Source organism: Miniopterus schreibersii (genome assembly GCF_964146895.1).
Source record: "Miniopterus schreibersii genome assembly, chromosome: 3".
NCBI classification, from domain to species: Eukaryota; Metazoa; Chordata; class Mammalia; order Chiroptera; family Miniopteridae; genus Miniopterus; species Miniopterus schreibersii.
The window spans coordinates 81826786-81844027 of NC_138103.1; the positions used below are offsets into that span (position 1 = coordinate 81826786).

Consider the following 17242-nt stretch of genomic DNA (forward strand, 5'->3'; position numbering starts at 1 on the left):
TTCCAGTGACATCAGCAAAGTTGCTGGGACAGTGGGCTTTTTCCTGTGGCTAAAAGTCGCAGCTCTGCCAGACACCATGAGATGGACACTGAGACTCAGTTCCACCCATTCTTTCCTGGATTCCTTCTGCTATTCCTCGCACAAAGATTTATAGGATGCTTCCTTCATATCAACACCTATTGATACCAAACTCTCTGCTTGGAATATCCAAATACCTGGTGCTGTCCAGATACTTGACAGAAAGCTCTTCACTGATCCACTGACAAGGTTACCTGCTTAACCTCTCAGAACTGCAAACCCCACCCCTGTCATCTGCTTTGTCCAGGGACTCTGGGCTCCTAGACACTTCGCCCCTGAGCAGGCACCATTCCTAGACCTACCGGGTACCACGGTTCATTCATTCATTCACTTATTCATTCTTTCTCTCCCACTCTTCCATTTTCACTTGCTCTGTTTTCCACCTTCTTCCCTCCCCTCCTTCTCTTCCCCTACCAGGGTAAAAAATTGCCATTTCAAATACCCAATGGACAGGCAGTTGGATACCTCACCATCACTTAAGGTCACTAGGATCAAAGCCAAACTTCCTACCTTCCATCCCCTCAACCCACCCAAATACCCAGCAACTCACAGCCCTACTCTCCCTGTTCCTCCCCAGCGTTTCTGGGATCAAATGCACTATTTTCAAAACCCATGCTTGGACCAATTCCCACAAAGTATGACTAACACCAATATTTTAGTTTCCCAAGGTTCATGTTGAAAGCTGGAATCCCCATGACCCCAAACCCTTATTCACTAGGCATAGGAAGGATTTGGGGATTTCTATTTTTAAAAGTCTGTTCAACTGAATCTGATGACCTAACAGATTCTAGTGTCACTGTGTTAAAAAGCCAGTAAGCCTCTAATCTAATGACTATGGGAAAACTGAATGCTATGGGGAAAATTAATCATTTGGGGCCAGAAATTTGACTTATGATCTAACAAAAGAGTAAAAAAAATAACTGAAATTTATAGGAAGAAAACAATGCTACATTAAGAAGTAATTTCACCAGAAATGTACGTACCGCATAGATGCATAGACACTAGAGGGTTTTGTTCAGATTGAATCACCTTTTCCCTTCCTTTCCAATTTACCTCAAGCAGATCCTATCTTCTCAAGTTTACTGATCCTGGTTCATACATCATCTTTTTTTGTAGAAACCCTTCCTGTGTCCTTGACCATGGGAATGCATTTAAAATTATATATATTTACCCCCATCATGCTTCAAAATGATAAGGGTCATTGTAATTATGATTTCCTCAGGGAAAATATCATCTATTATTAGAACTATCCTGTTAGTCATACATGCAAGGCTAATAAAAAAGCCATCAATGTAAAAATCTCCATTTACCAAGGTAAATAAATTTCAAATTCTTTTCTGACTCAGGGAACACATTTACACCTATGGTTATATGTAATTCCATTTTATACTCAGTTGCCAAAGGCATCGTACTATTATGTGCTTGGGCAGATCTTATAATGCCTGTGTGTGTGTTTTTAATTTTATATTTTACAACTTTTACACTTAAGGTTAATTTAGTTACTTGTTTTTCTACAATTACAAAAGAAAATTTACATTTTAGAAAGCCTGGGGCCAAATATACATGGAAAACATCATATAGAAAGTAACCTGATCCAGATTTAATACCTTATCATTTTTGAATTTCAGGATTAGCTTATGAAATGATACCTCTGTAAATGTTTATATTTTTAAATTTCAGAATTAGTATGGACAATAACAATATTGGGCAAGGAAAAAAGATAAGGGGAGGAAAAGAGTATTTTCTAAGTGAAAGACATCAGGCTCCAAACCACGTGGGCTCAAAAAAATACGTAAAGGTTGCCCTAGCCAGCATAGCTCGGTTGGTTGGAGCATCACCCCATACCCCAAAAGGTCGTGGGTTTCATTTCCAGTCAAGGTACATACCTAGGTTGCAGGTTCTGTCCCCAGTCGGGGTGCACATGGGAGGCAACCGATCAATGGTTCTCTCCCCCCGCCCACCCCTCCCTCTCTCTAACATCAATTAAAAATATATATGTAAAAGCACTGGCCTCTCCTGCTCTCCTGAGTTCTGGCAGAAGCTTCAGGCTTTCCCTACAGGAGACAATACAGGGAAGCAACACACGATGGGGAAAGAGCAAGAGGCTCAGCTTAAGTTCATAGCAGAAAATCAGCATCACTGATGCTCCACTGTGAGAAAAGTAAAGGGTTGGGGAAAGGGTGAACATCAAGGTGCATGTGGTTAACTTAGAAATTCTAATGAAGCTGAGTTTTGAAAATTGACAAGTTTGACCTTAAAAAAAAAAACTTTTTCCCATATTCTATATCATCAGCTAAAACATTCCACAAAGGGAGGAAATACACTTACATGGCACACACACACACATACATACACACACACACACAAAATTAAAGAATATATAAAGTTATGTGACCAAAATGTAATCTATTCACTAAAAATTATATTGATGGTGTTATAGGTTGGATTGTGTCCCTCAAATAAAAAGATATGTTGAAGGTCTAACCCTCAGTATCTCAGAGTGTGGTCTTATTTGGAAATAAGGTCTTTACAGAGGTAATCAAGTTAAAACGAGGTTCTTCTGGTGGCCCTAGCCCAGTCTGGCTGATGTCCTTGTAAAAAAGCAGAAATTTGCACAGGGAGTGGGGTAAGCACTAAGGGAAGTCAATGTGAAGACACACAGGGAAAAGAAGGCCATGTGACTGGGGTGACACAGCTACAAGCCAGCAGAGCCAAGGACTGCAGGCCAAGACCAGAAGCTGGAAGAGGCAGGGAAGGACCCTTCCAAGACCCTTTGGTGAGAGCAGGCCCTGCCCTCACCTTGAATTCAGGTTTCTGACCTCCAGACCTGTGAGACAATACATTTCTGTTGTTTTTAACCACTCAGTGTTTGCCACTCAGTCACGGCAGTCCTAAGAAACTAACACAAATAGTTAGAATAAAAGCATCACAATTGAGTCTTCCTAAAGTGTTTGAACAATTCTTTCTTAAATAAATAAAAATATATAAATAATAAAGATTTACATAGTTTAATATTCTAGTATTGTACTGATTCTATTTTGCTAAGCATATTAAACATAAGGTCTGTACTCTGTTTGGCACAGAATTTTGAACACGGGGTTTAAAGAAAAATATCTATGATGACGATTCTTGTCCAAGATTGACAGTAGCTGACATTTTTGCAGCTTTAAATACCTAGAGTGACATCTTTAGTACAGAAGGATGGTGACATTCAAACACTTTAAATGGCCCTACTATATGATTTTCCAATCATTATCTTAATATTTTAGTACTGAGCTCACAGCCTTCATTTCAGCCTTCATTTCTGCCCACTGTTGAATGGAGGTCATTAGCCTGAGTAAATTCTTCCCTTATGGGTGTGTCAGGAGCCTGGACTCTCTCCAGTTAGTCATTTGGACAGACTTGATAATCAAGGACACAGTCAACCGGCCATTAAAGACACAGAGGGAGCTAGATTTGCTGCACCCTCAATGTTAATTAACACTGAGGGTAAGTGTGACTGTCCAGAAGAAGGGGACATCCACAGTGACTGGGTGTGCAAATCTCAGAATCTTAGAGCGGAAAGGGGCCCAGCCCATCTGGTCTAATCCTGGTGGGATGGAGGAAAGTAAACGAAAACAGGCAGGAGAGTTGATGAAGAAACAGCCTGCCACAGATGGGGACAATTAAAATAATACCTGCCAGGGGCTGACCTTGGGAGAGTTTAGACAGAAGGCGGCAGGACCTGAGCAGGAGAGACAGCAGGTAGAAACACTGGCGGGAGGTTTGAATTCGTTTGGAGATCAGGGGAACACTCAGGAAGCAGGCAAGTTGGGAATGATCAGGAACAGAGGTCAGAGCCTCTGCCTCTGTCCTACATCCTACAATGCCCAGCACAGGCCCCAGAACAAAGAATTATCTGGTCTGCCTGTCACTAGTGTTGAGGCTAAGAATCCCTGAGATAGAGGAAAAGCTAAGTAGTCATTTAAAAAATCATGCAGCCATAATACCGGGAAAAGCCTCATGACACTATGAATAGGTAAGAGCTACTTAAAAAAAAGCATAAACTCAGGAAGGTTTTCTTCTACAGAGAACCCTGAATAGTACTGCACTGGGTTGAACAGCGTCGCCTGCCAAAGCATGTATCTACCCAGAAGTGAACACGACCTCATTCAGTGAAAAGATCTTTTCAATCCAATTGAGGGTCTCAAAGTGAGATCATCCCAGGTTATCTAGTAGGCCCTAAATCCAAAGACAAGTGTCCTTATAACAGAAAGGCTACGGAGGTTTGAGACATCTGACGCATGGGGGAGGTCATATGAAAACAAAGGCAGAGATTGGAGTTATGCACCGACCATTGAACAAATGGCAGTAGCCACCAGAAGCTGGGGGAAGGGGAAAGAGGCTCCCCTAGAGCCTTTGGAGAGAGTGTGGCTCCGCTGACACCTCAGTTTCAGACACTGGAATGCAGAATGTGAGAGAATAAAATTCTGTTGTTTTAAGCCACTAAATTTGTGGTTGTTAGAGCAGCCCTAGCAAACCACACACTACCGAAAGGATAATACATTCTGACTTAATTTGAGTCCATTCTAAAGGAAAGAACTGCCTGGCTTAAATGTGACTTCCAAATGGATATTTTGAGATCTGTATTTATAACCCAAGTATGTTTCTCATGAGCTAAATGACTCCCTCAAGCAATGGTAACATTTATTTTAAATAGAAGAAAAACATACTTGGTACATGCATCAGACTCAGCACTCTGAAGACCACCTCTTCTCCCAAAGGGCAGACAAACTTTAGGCAGCAAATCCCTAAGTACCAGGAGTCTCAAAGTAAGTGTACACTGGCATGCAGACGTGTTTTGAAAAGTTTAAATGTGAGCAGCAGACAGAAGTACAATCGTGTTAACCAAGCCCTTAGGACTCTCTTTGTGACAAGTGATAAAAACTCGACTCCAACTAATTTAAGCCAAAAAGAAAAGTTTAAAAATATTTAGTAACTGGGAAATACATGAAAATACCAGATTCAAGCACAGACTAGCCAAGGGAGTCAAAGTTTGCTACAAAAATTCAAGAGTGTTGATGCTAATTATTCTATGGCAAGAAGTTTTGAAACCAGGTTTTAAAATTTGGCCCCTTTTTCCTTCTTCATGAATCTATTTGAATTGTTTAGCTTCTGTGGGGCCTTGTTCTTGAGCAGATACCACATGGAGACAAGACGGCTGCAAGTAGCCAACAACTGACATTCTTTGAGTTCAAAATTGAAAAGAAAAGAGATTAGCCCTGTTTCTCTCAGTTCATGTTTCAAAGTCCTTAAAGGCTACTAAAGAACTACACTTGGATCACCTACAGAACCCTGACCAAGGAGATGGGATACTCTAATTAGTCTTCCTGGGTCACTGGCCTGCCTGCAAAATACAAGAAATAGATGGCATGTGTATTAATTTCCTAAGGCTGCAGTCATAAAATTGTCATAAACTTGGTGGCTTAACTCAAGAGAATCCTATTCTCTCAGTTCTGGAGACCAGAAGTCAGAAATCAATATCATTGGGACAAAATCAAGGTGTCAGCAAAGACATGCTCCCTCCCAAGACTCCAGGAGAGAGTCTTCCTTACCTCTTCCAGCTTCTGGTGGCTGCTGCATTCCTATGTTATTGTTTGCTGACAATTGTGGATAAAAGAAGTGTAGAGACACCAAATTTTGCTACTTCTACCAAAAGGTCTTCCTTCAGGGTGTATTAAGTCAGAAACTGTGCTGAGTCAGGGCTGAGGTGCAATCTGGAAACATTCAATCAACTTCTATTTCGCCTTTGTTTCTAGGACATGTCTTCTAGGGCTTTCGATCAGGAACCTGGTGGGAATCTGGCTCCTCAGCCCTTTAAGGCTATGGGAGATCCATTCCACGTTATATTAGCTTAGATCTTTAGCTCCATGACCCACGCATCATCAAAGTTTGGGAAACATCTTCAGGGAGAAGACTGGCCATGTGTTTGAAGCTCATTAAATCTTTAATTTGTAACCAGACCTTTGTATAACTGCCAAAATATCTGCCCATTTCTCTCTCTCTGAGCAGCAGTCATCACTGGAGGCTCAGCCTCCAGCTAAACCCAAAGCAGTTTTATCTTCTTCTCTTGCATTTCACTTGTTCTTGTGGGCTTATGACATTTAAAAATAGCCTTCTGTCCTCAAAATGTCTCAGGAAAAAGCTGAGGTAATCAGGAATGTGTTTCAATCTTCCATGTTTTAGAGAAAATCTACAATATTTTCTTAATTCTCACTGAATATAATATGTAAAATTTATATAATGTCATACTGTACTCCTTGAAATGTTACTGTTTCATCTGAAGTAATTAGTTCTAGTTGTTTTTGGCTGTAATCAACATATTTTGGATTGTTTTTCTGTTCTTGTATATTTTCAAATTTTCAAATAAAGGGTGTTCTCTCTCTTTCAAAAAAAAACACACAAGTGTACAAATCAGGGTATATATAATATTCCATTTCTAGTATTCATAGTTTTTTTAAATATATAATTATTGTCATATAAGTGCTGTTTTTTACATATGCAGAATTCTCTTCACCCTCTTGACCCAGAAACTAATGGCTATACTTTAAGACTACTTTTGATTAGTCCTTTTAAGCTCCTTTGTTCAAATGATTAATAATTTTACAGCAAAAAAACTTTATGAGGTTTTTGGAATGCAATTATTAACACAATTTCATACCTAGTTACATCTATTTTCTTATTAAATAGTCTACTTCTAATAGTAAACATCTAAGTGGGCAACTTTCCTCTGTACTTTCTAGGGAACAATTGAGTATCTCCAAAAACTGAAAATAAAGTTGAACTCCAAGAATCAAACTGTTCTGTCAACCCATATAAAATCATAGCAGAGGTCATATGCTATCATTTCAAAGAGGGTAGCTTCAAGGCCAGTAAGAACTAATGCAAACAGATTAAACACTGTGACATAATGAAGAAGTAATAATATATAAACTCTAGATTAGCTACAAGAGAATAGCAAAAGGAGAGTTTGATGGACATATATTAAACAAGGAAGCGCCAGTCCTAGTTGTATCCACAGTTACTCTATCCAACTCCATCACAGTTACTGAATAAGTTCAGGATGACAAATGGCTTATATGTTAAAGAATCATCAAATCTAGAGTTTCAGTCCATTCACTCCAGAGAATGGTAGGCCAATGTGACTCACATTTTTTCATTTCTATTTCTCCCTTGCCATTTATTTCCACTTGGTCCCGAGGTAATTGGGAGACTTCAGCTTCCAGAATACATAATCTCTTACCCAAACAAGAAATCCATTACTTATATTTGAAACAAAGGACTTTCTGGCACATTGGTTTATCTATTTGTGTCAGCATTTTGGAAGAGGCACACAAATAAGGAAAGTGAAAGCAGGGCAGAGAATTCTAAGCATGCCCATCATTCACCAGTTTTATCAGGTTCTGGGGCCACTTATGAAATAGAAAGAGAATTGTATTTGAGATAAATGAAATGGACCCTCCATTTATCTAGCAGCCTGTGATTGTCAGACAGTGTTTGCTATTGTCTTACAGAAATTTCCTGATCTTGTTTCATGAAACCAAATGATACTCATGACTGAGAAAAATATTCATACATCTTCAATTTAGTTCTTGAGACTGGAAATGAAGCATACATTCAGGAATGAATAGGTGGAACTATTAAAAACTAAGGCATGTACAAACAACAGAATGCATTCAATAACCAAGCATGTATTACATGTTTTTTCAAAGACGTAAAAACATTTCACTTCTTCAGAGGTTGGGAATAGTCAGGGTCTAGAACATCAGGACAAGCCTAAATAAAATACTAAGTAATGCACACCATAATGGGCGCTCTGGTGCCATTCCCAGCTCTCCTTACAGCAGGATGCGCCTTCCTCTGGTTGCTATCATTGTTGGTTGATACCAGCTCAAGGCTGTGCTCTTCTCTGGAGAACTGCTCTTTGCTGATCAAGAGATTATGTCAACACACCCTCCAAACTGTAAAAGCTTTAACTAACGCCTGAAGGGCAAGGGAAGAGTTGGGTATAAATCACCCCCCTTGCCTCAAAGGGGAACCAAATGAGATTCTATTCACACTCCAGAGTGCCCTTGGCATCAGGTTGATGCTGGGCTCCAGCTGAGAGCAAACCCTTGCCTCCTTCCTTCCTCTGCTGTACCCATCACTTCCCACCTGCTGAGCACATGCTCTCAACAAAACACAAACACAGGAATCCCTGTTTCAGGCTTACAGGAAACTTGACCTAAAACCCAGATATAAATTACATTATAAATTAACAACTATATCCACCGGGAGCCCATCGTCAACCATAGGTGGTGTGGCAGTCAGCAGGGATGAGTACAATAAAATAGCATATTGGTTAGAGATTACAGGCTTTCCTCTGGAGCTCAACACACCCAGGTCCAAAGCCTAGCTCTACCACATACCAACTGGGTGATCTTGGGTAAGTCACATAAACTGTCCAAGCTTCAACTCCTCCTCTGTAAAATATTGAAAAAAATCCCTCCCCCTTGGTGCTGCTGAGAAAACAAAAATGGGATGATGCATGAGAACAGCTGAGTGCAGAGTAAGGGCACAGCAAATGCTGTCTGCTGTTACTATTCTTGAGTCACCATTATTTTATGACAAATTAGGTCATTAAAGTTACATCAAATAAGCATAATGCCAGGTTTCCAATTATAGGGTAAGTTTCCCTTAAAGAAGGAGGAATCCAGGAGCATTTAAGCAATGGCAGGAGAGAGAGTAAGTGGAAGAATGGTGCACATTAAGATTTTAATGCCGAAAGGAACCTCAGGGATAATTCCTGACTCTCCTCTCCAAAACGCACCACGGAGAAAATTGAGGTCCAAAGAGGTTAAGTGGTTTGTTCAAAGTATCCCCGCTTTGTTATTTACAGAAATGTTGGAGGCATAAATAAATCTGTTTGTGTGTAGTAGGAAATTAGAATGGCTGGAATGGCTGGCTGTGAGAGCTTGAGGAGAGGACAGGGAACAGCTGAGTGCATCCCTAGGGGCTAGTCTTGTTTTTCTCTGTGCTGTCTGGGACAAAATGCTAATACCTGCCAATATCTAAATGACTAAGTTTTCCATCTCTTCCTGGGTATGCAGACAAACTACTCTTCTCAGCCCCCTTATACTTGACTGAGGCCATGAGGCTAAGTTATGGCCACTGGAATTTGGGCAGAAGGGAGGTGTGCCACTCCCTGGCATGGCCCATACAAATTTCCTCTGCATCATCCTCAGTGCTGCCCCTGGAGGGGTGGGCTAAAGGTGGAGAACCATAAAGAACATGCTGGGCCCCTGGATGGCAGCATGGAACACAGCCCCAGACTCTGCACACTGGTTTGTCACTCGACTGAGTAAGGCTTTTGTCTGTGTGTTTAGCCACTGAGAGTGCAGAGCTCTGTTAACAGCAGTTAGCAACCTGACAAATACTCTCTGAAATTAGTAAAACCTTAGTCTTCACCTACATAAAATGTATGTGAGCACCTTTAAATCTTCCAGAAAGTCATGAGAAATGGAAAGTAAATGTGACTGAACAAATGAGTAGATAAAATAGCTCTTGACAGGGAATTTTCACCAAGGAAGCAAATGTAAGAGACAAGAATCTGGGGACGAATCGCTACACTATCTTAGGTTTCCAACCCATGAGTCACGGTCTACCAGAGACCATGAAATTATTGCACAGGGAGTCAAAATGAACACATCGACCCGATGATGTCGGAAAAAAGCAAAAACAAAAACAGAGAATTATACCGCATCACATTGAGTTCACTCATCCATTCAGGAAACACTCATTGAAAGCCTGCACTGTACTAGGTACCATAACAAGTGCCCAACTTTTTAGGCCATGTGGGTCAGAAAATCTCTGCTACAACTGATCAGCCCTGCTGATGTAGCAGCCACAGACAACATATAAAGGAATGGGTGTGTCTCTGTTCCAATGAAGTTTATTAACTATGATCACCAGTGGGCAATATGCAAAGAAAAAAGTATGGCTGTGATCCAGTAAAATTTTAACTGAGACGCAGGCTTTTAGTTTGCAGACCCCTAAAAGGTTTTAATAAAGATTATCTCTAAGATCCCTTCTACTTCTACAACACTATAATTTTAAGAATATATTTAATAAAGAAAGGTAGAAATTAAATAAAATTTAGAATCATGATTTTTGAGGATTACAGGAGAGACCAGTCTCCTCTTGTTCAATATGAATATAAAACTTAATTTTAAAAGTGAAATAATGTGATTATCTCGTTTGAAGTTATTTTAAATTAATAATTAATATATCATTTTTTAAATTATACAGATGAATTCCAACAGAGGGGAGTTATATCGTTATGACCCATTAGAGAGTATTGGTATAATAAATTCATTCAATTTATTTTAAATATAATTTCATATTAATAAAAGGAAGCAATTTAAACTCAAGGCTCCCAGCAGTTTCTTTAGAAATGGCCCTAAGGATTTATACATGTGTTTGGTTAAATATATGAAGAAATTTAAAGAGGAAAATTCCCTAAGCACATCAAAAATCGTATAGATTTAATCAAGTGATATTAACCCTGCCAACTGGAAAGTGGCTCGTGCAAAATACGTGGAATCTGAGTTTGGAATAGCCTTACATGGGGTGCCTGAACCTTGATACTATCCACATTCGGAGCCAGGACATTCTTAGTTGAACATGGAGGGGCCTCCCTGTGCATGGCAGGGTTTTTAGCAATGCCCCCCACCCCCTGGTCTCTACCCACTAGATGCCAGTAGCAGACTTCCCTGCCTATGTTGACAACCATATGTTTCCAGTGGGTTAAATAGCCCCTAGTTGAGGAACACTGGTTTAGAAATTGAAACTCAATTCCCCAAGCCCAAATATACAGGAAACAAAGTTAACACCTATGTTCACTTTCCAGAGACTTCTCTACCGATATTGACCAGGTAGAGATTTAACAGTTTTCAATTTAGAAATCATAGAGAGGCAGGTGGCAAAGTGAAACACAGATTTCAATTTTTCCGCTTACTCCTGCAGTTGTAAGTGAGAAACAGGCTGTGAATTTCTTTTCCCTCAGTAACAAAACAATATAGAAATGGATTTTGAGCTATTTCCCCGAAGAACGTTAGAAAGATGGTGAGGTTAAATGAGCTGCAGTCCCTCTGTGTTCTCAGGAGGCTGTTCAAGGAGGCAGTACAGGGCCATCCAGGATACAGTCCCAGATGGGCAAATGGGAACCAGTCTGGAGATCAGCTGCACTTTTATATTTTTCAAAAAGCTTTGTTCTTGCAAAATAACCTCCATGATCAAGGCAAGAAGAAAAGTGATACTGAAGAGTTGAATCTGTTACTATGACAAGTAGGAGAGAAACATAACAGTAAACTGCCACGTCTTCTATCACGGTGCCTGAAAGTGACCAGTTTCTGAGATGTGATGGGTAACTTTCAGCGCGTGGTTGTGAGCTGCGAGGGAATTTCCCTCATGAATGATATCGCATTAATACCTGATTCTCTAGTGGTTGATGAAAACCAGGTTTTATTTCTTTAAAATAAAAGCAACTCTTGGTCTTTCACTTTAATACGTTAAAGTATGGCTGTTGATAAAGCAAAAAGCATGGTACATATTCCAAATACAGCCATTTTACTTCGTGGTATATTTATTTGTGAATATTTTTGTGGTGATATCAAGAGATCTAACTCACACAGATAATGTTCACTTGGAGTAGTGGAGTAAAGGTATACTAACCCAATCCTTGCTCATTTTAGGGACAAAAATATGAAGTTTACCCACATTCCACTAATGGTAAGTTTACAAAGGTAAAGGGTGAACACGTTACTAAATATCAAGGGGTGAAAACATCCACAGGCATTTGTTTGGAGTCTACCACCTGCCAGGTAACCTAATCTAATGACCTGCTCTAACCTAGTATTGAGGAGACAGAGAAATACAACGCTCCTCACAACACACACTGTGAATTTCAATGTGAGGCAATAGGTTCTAGTCAGAAATAAAGGCTCAGGGACTATAAAATACATCAGAGGGTCATCAGCCCAAAGAGACTCAGGATGGGCTGCAAAGAGGGGACGGCTAACGTGAGACTCAGGATCAGCCATTCTTTTCTAGACTGAGAAGAGGAGAGGGTAGAAGTGTCTCCGGGAGACAGGACAGCAAGAGCAAGTTCTTAGAGTTGGGAATAACCTGCAGTTCAGGAAGCTACCAGCAGCTTCCAGACAAGGTGGAAGTGTCCCAAGGTGGTACAGCTGGTGGGGAGACAGGAATCATGGAAGCTGCCACTAGGACGTGGGTCCTGCTGTTAGGCAGAGAAGGGCAAGACCAAATAAAGCTCGTCTGGTGTTTAAAAAGAGCTATTGCTGATTCTCAATTCCGATGCTCTCCATTTTTTGTTCACTGCTTGTTCTCCCTGGACTCAGTTTCCTCATTTTCCCATGTTTAAAAAAATGTTCTATTTTTGGAGACAATAGGAGAAAATTATTAGCCTGATATATCCAAATCAATCCAGATGATCCCTTGCAGAAAATAACATTTCTATAATGCAACTGAAGGCATCCAACTCATAAATGCTTTGCTACTCATGATCTAGATAGGACGCCACCGTCCAACTGGGTCGCACTTAACCACACTGAGCTTTCAAATTCTGGCTGGTCCAAATAGGAGTGTGCTCCAAGAGTAAACACGCACCAGAGTTTGAAGACTTAATATAAAAAAAAGAAAAAGAAAAAGAAAAAAAAAGAAAGAATGTTTCTTGTAATGTAATGGGTGCATGTTGAAATGATGGTTTTGATATAATGACTTAGGTAAAACATATTATTAAAAATAATTTCTCCTGTATCTTTGTACTTGTTTCAATGTGAGCCCCACCAGATAATCTTAAATTACCAATGAGAATCACACTGTGTTTCTACTGGACAGTTTCTAACACCAGTACAGCCCTTTCTTCATCAGCGTGCCTACTCTTTTTTGTCAGCCTTGGAAACAGTCATGCAGATTAAAATAAAATATTCATAGAATTCAACAAGACAACTTTATTGGAGCCATGTAAGAAAAAACTAGTCTGATGGGAAGACCTGCCAGCTTTCTCTCTCTCCACACTGAGTTAACAGTAGGGTACCAGCAGCACATACAACCAAAAATACGAAAGGGAGTTGAGCGGTTTGCACCAATATTAGGGCTGAGTGATGTCTGACATCTGTTATTAGGGCTATGTTGTCAAGGCGACCACTCAGAAAGGCCCTGTCTTCTTGCTTGGCTCTGTGTCAGACACTATAATCTCTGACTGGGTGGTGGTGGTGATGCTGATGGGTTTTCCATACTTCAGTAACAGTTCAATTCCATCAATAACCTAAACCTGACTTCCACCACAGGCAGTCGTGACGATGGGAAGCAAGGATGAGAAAAGAGGTTTCCCTTCCCCACAACAATGTCATACATGGGCTAATGGCAAATGCATCTCCCAGTTTTTTGCATCTATTTATTTTGAAATAACATCAAGAAAAGCTGCAGGAAAAGGGCAATGGAATCTCATAAACTACTCGTCCAGACCTTTAGATTTCCTCTATTAACTTTTTTTTTGCTTTTTCAATTATACTTTACATTCAATGTTATTTTTAATGAGTCCTTGTATTAACTTTTAATCACATTTATCATTCTTTCTCCACACACACACACACACACACACACACACACACACATACACATTGTAATTTTCAAAATCATTCCAGAATAATTTTCAGAAATTCAGGGATACTTTTTACCCCTACTTACCTTAGTAGGTTTTTTCAAAGAACAAGGACATTCTCCTATATAACCTCACTACAGATATCAAAATCAGTAAATGAGTATTAGTACATTTCTATTATCTTATCTACAGACCTTAAAATTTTGCCAGTTGTCCCAATAGTACAAACATTCTTTAGAACACAAACATTATTTTTTCTGTTTCAAGATGCAATTTGGATCAAGTGTTTCATTTCTTTGTCATGCCTAATTTTTTCTCTTTTATAATGGAATAGGTCTTCGTTCTCTTTATGCCTTTCATGACTTGGTGATTTTTGAAAAGTAGAGGCAAGTTTTTGTAGAATGCCCCTCAGTTTGGGTTTGTGTGATGGTTCCTCATGGTGAAATTTGTTACGATTTCTGGCTGAAGTATTATGGAAATCTTACTGTCCTTCTCAGTGCATTGAATCAGGAGGTTTACACTAGCTCTCTGTCCCATCGCCAGTGAAGGTAGGTTCAACTAAGTGGTTATGGTGAGATTGAACAGGTTGTTCACTGTCAAGTCACAAGGTTTCCCCTTATAATTAATAAGTATTCTATAGGTAAATACTTTGAGAATATATAGGTATCATGGTCATCAACAATCTCTTATCCATCAGTTGTAGCATTCATTTTGGCAATTTACAGTAAGAAAAAGCAGTCCCTTCTGCCTCAACTATTTATTCATTCATTTTTTATATTAGTATATACTCATGGATTCTTAGTTTATTCAATGTGTTATGATCATCCCTTATTTTAACAATCAAATTGTCCCACATTTCTTCAGTGAGCCGTTTACAAGCTGGCCCCTAGCTCCTTTGACATGCTCTCATAGTTCTTTGAATACTTCCTTAATTTATGAAACAACAAAACCTTCTAGGCTTAGCTGGGGCTTTCATTCCCAAGGCCCTAGAATCAGCTACTTTTATGAAAAACCTTGGTTTATTTCAGGGGAGAATGAAATTTGGGAAGCTAGTCCTGTGTATTGTATGATCATGGCTGCTTTCCAGACCCTCTACCCAAGAGAGGTAGGAGATTAGGAAATCCACAAATACACTTGTACATATACATATCTGCACATTCTACTTTTCTAACACATGATATGCCAGATAATTACCATACTATGAGAATAACAACGATCATAGTATACAGAGCCCATCTATTGAAAGGTCTATATTTTTTACAAAAGATGATTTCAAAATTAGAACTTTAAAATAGTATTTTGGTTAATATACAGAACTTGTAACACTGAAAACCACACTTGAAACCTATATGATCATATTAACCAATGTCACCCCAATAACTTTATTTTTTTTTAAAGTATATTGGTTAAACTGCTCATCATTCTGAGTTATTATTAATACATTATAATTTTGCCAACCAATCAATTCATTTAAAGACTTTAGTTATATACTAAATTGCTAGTGGAAAGACAATTCATTGCCCAGCATGATGAAACAAGTAGGATAGTAATACATTATTTATTATTATTCCATTTAAAAAACATAAGCAACTGGCATTTGTTCAGAAAGCACTGTGCCTTATCTCTTGGGCATGCCTTACTTTATTTCACTTTAGCAGTGACAGGATGGGAAAGGGAGTGTTTTGTGGCCATTTCACAGATGAGGAAACCCACCAGTGCTGGGAGTCGTGGAGCTAGACAGACCACCAAGTCTACTGTCTTCAAAGCCCTTGCTTTGTACCAACATTAGCTTTGCTTGTGGGACTGGCTTATTCAAGGCCCTGGTAAATTAAAGATCTAATATTGAGCCCTAGCTCAAGTTTCTTGAATGTTCATTAACACCAGCATCACAAAAAGAATAAAATAATATAAACTTGTCTCCAATCACTTCTTAGAACTCTAGTACATGAGGGTGGCATTAAAACTGGTTGCAGGACTTCTCCCAAATTACAGAGCCCCAAAATCCTGGCATGTCCACAGGGAGGTCCAGAACCTCGGGGAAGGAGATATTTGTGCCATAACCCTCTCCTTCTCTGAGGAGACCTCGGTCATCAGACCCTTCTAAAAGCCTGGAGGGCAAAGAGGGCCTTTGTGGTTCAGCTCCGCCAATAAAATAAACACTCCATTCAGACCCTTTCTCCAAACAATAGACATAGGTGTGGGTAAATTGTATTTTTATCAATCATCACTTATTTGTTGCTATATATAGTTTTGAACACATATATTCATATTTACTTAATTATAAAGAGGAAACAATGATTTTCTAAGGGGGTTGATTTTTACAATATGACAGCTAAAAGCATCAGACTAAATAATCAATGAGTATTCTAACTGGGGTGGGACAGGACATTGAGGAAATGTCCTTTGAGTGGTCTATCATTTGAAGAAGAGAAAGTCAGATGATGCCCATGAAAGGAAGAGGGAGCTGCACAGAGGGAGAAAAGGGCCAACTGCGAAATAAAGCAGGTGGTGACTCCTATCACACAGGGCAGCCAAGAGTCCAAGCAGCTTGACCTCCTGATGCAATGAACCTCTGCAGGGCCTTGATGAACACCTTTACACACATCTGTCTTCATGCCCTCGAACAGTGAGCTAATTGGGGCGGAAAATGAAAGCTCAAGAAAAATAAATTGCACCTACCTGGATCAGAGACAAATCCTCAAGCTGTAACCTGAAGAGGTAGTTTCTACAAAATACAAAAAGAAAGCAGTTTTATTTTCAATAGATCCAAAGAAATGCAGTTTATAAAAATCATGAGAACAATGGAAAAAAACACACAACTAATAATTTTTGGCTTCCAAAGCATCTTCCTGCAAAGAATGAGGGTAGCACAGTTTTCCTTGGACCTCAGAGTTCACAAGGGCATTCAGGAACACGACAGCCACACATTTGAGATCAGTGAGAAAATTCAGGCACAAGGGGGGTGTGTGTGTGTGTGTGTGTGTGTGAGACAGAGAGAGAGATTCAGGTAAACCTACATTATTAATTGGCTCTCTTGATCTATGTGAAATGGACAAAAGGACATGGGCATTCCCTTCAGGAACTGAATGTAAGTAAGATGATACAAAACCGTTCTTCATGAGTCTGCCTTCTTTCAGGTCACCTGCATTCGCCAGGTTTTATCATTAGAACATGCCCAGGTTTTGAATTCAACAACAGTCCGAGTATTAGAGTGCTCTGTCTCGTTAGGTGGATTTAGTGTATGAAGTTTAGAAGCAGAAACTCGGTCCAGCATCAAGGGTGTGAAGAATCAGCCCTGTCTGCCCAAGTGGAAACAGGAAACCAGAGAGAAGGAAACTGTCAGCTTTCAACAGTGAGGGGGCAGGACAGTGGAATACACACGCAATCGGGACCAGCAGGGCACAGGGGCAAACTGCCGTACGTATCGGTCGCATTAGGCTTTAGGCCCCAGGGCTGCGGCTT

The 17242-nt window shown here is 39.8% G+C and overlaps 1 protein-coding gene across 3 annotated transcripts in view; it reads right to left on the reverse strand.

The window, feature by feature from the left end:
• The window catches only part of SEMA5A (semaphorin 5A), a 362170-nt gene that overhangs the window by 149687 nt on the left and 195241 nt on the right, over positions 1 to 17242 (reverse strand). For all 3 annotated transcript variants that reach the window (XM_081133220.1, XM_081133222.1, XM_081133221.1), the window contains exon 5: positions 16460 to 16505. In XM_081133220.1, coding sequence (XP_080989346.1) covers positions 16460 to 16505 — 46 coding nt within the window. The remainder of the gene's footprint in view (positions 1 to 16459; positions 16506 to 17242) is intronic.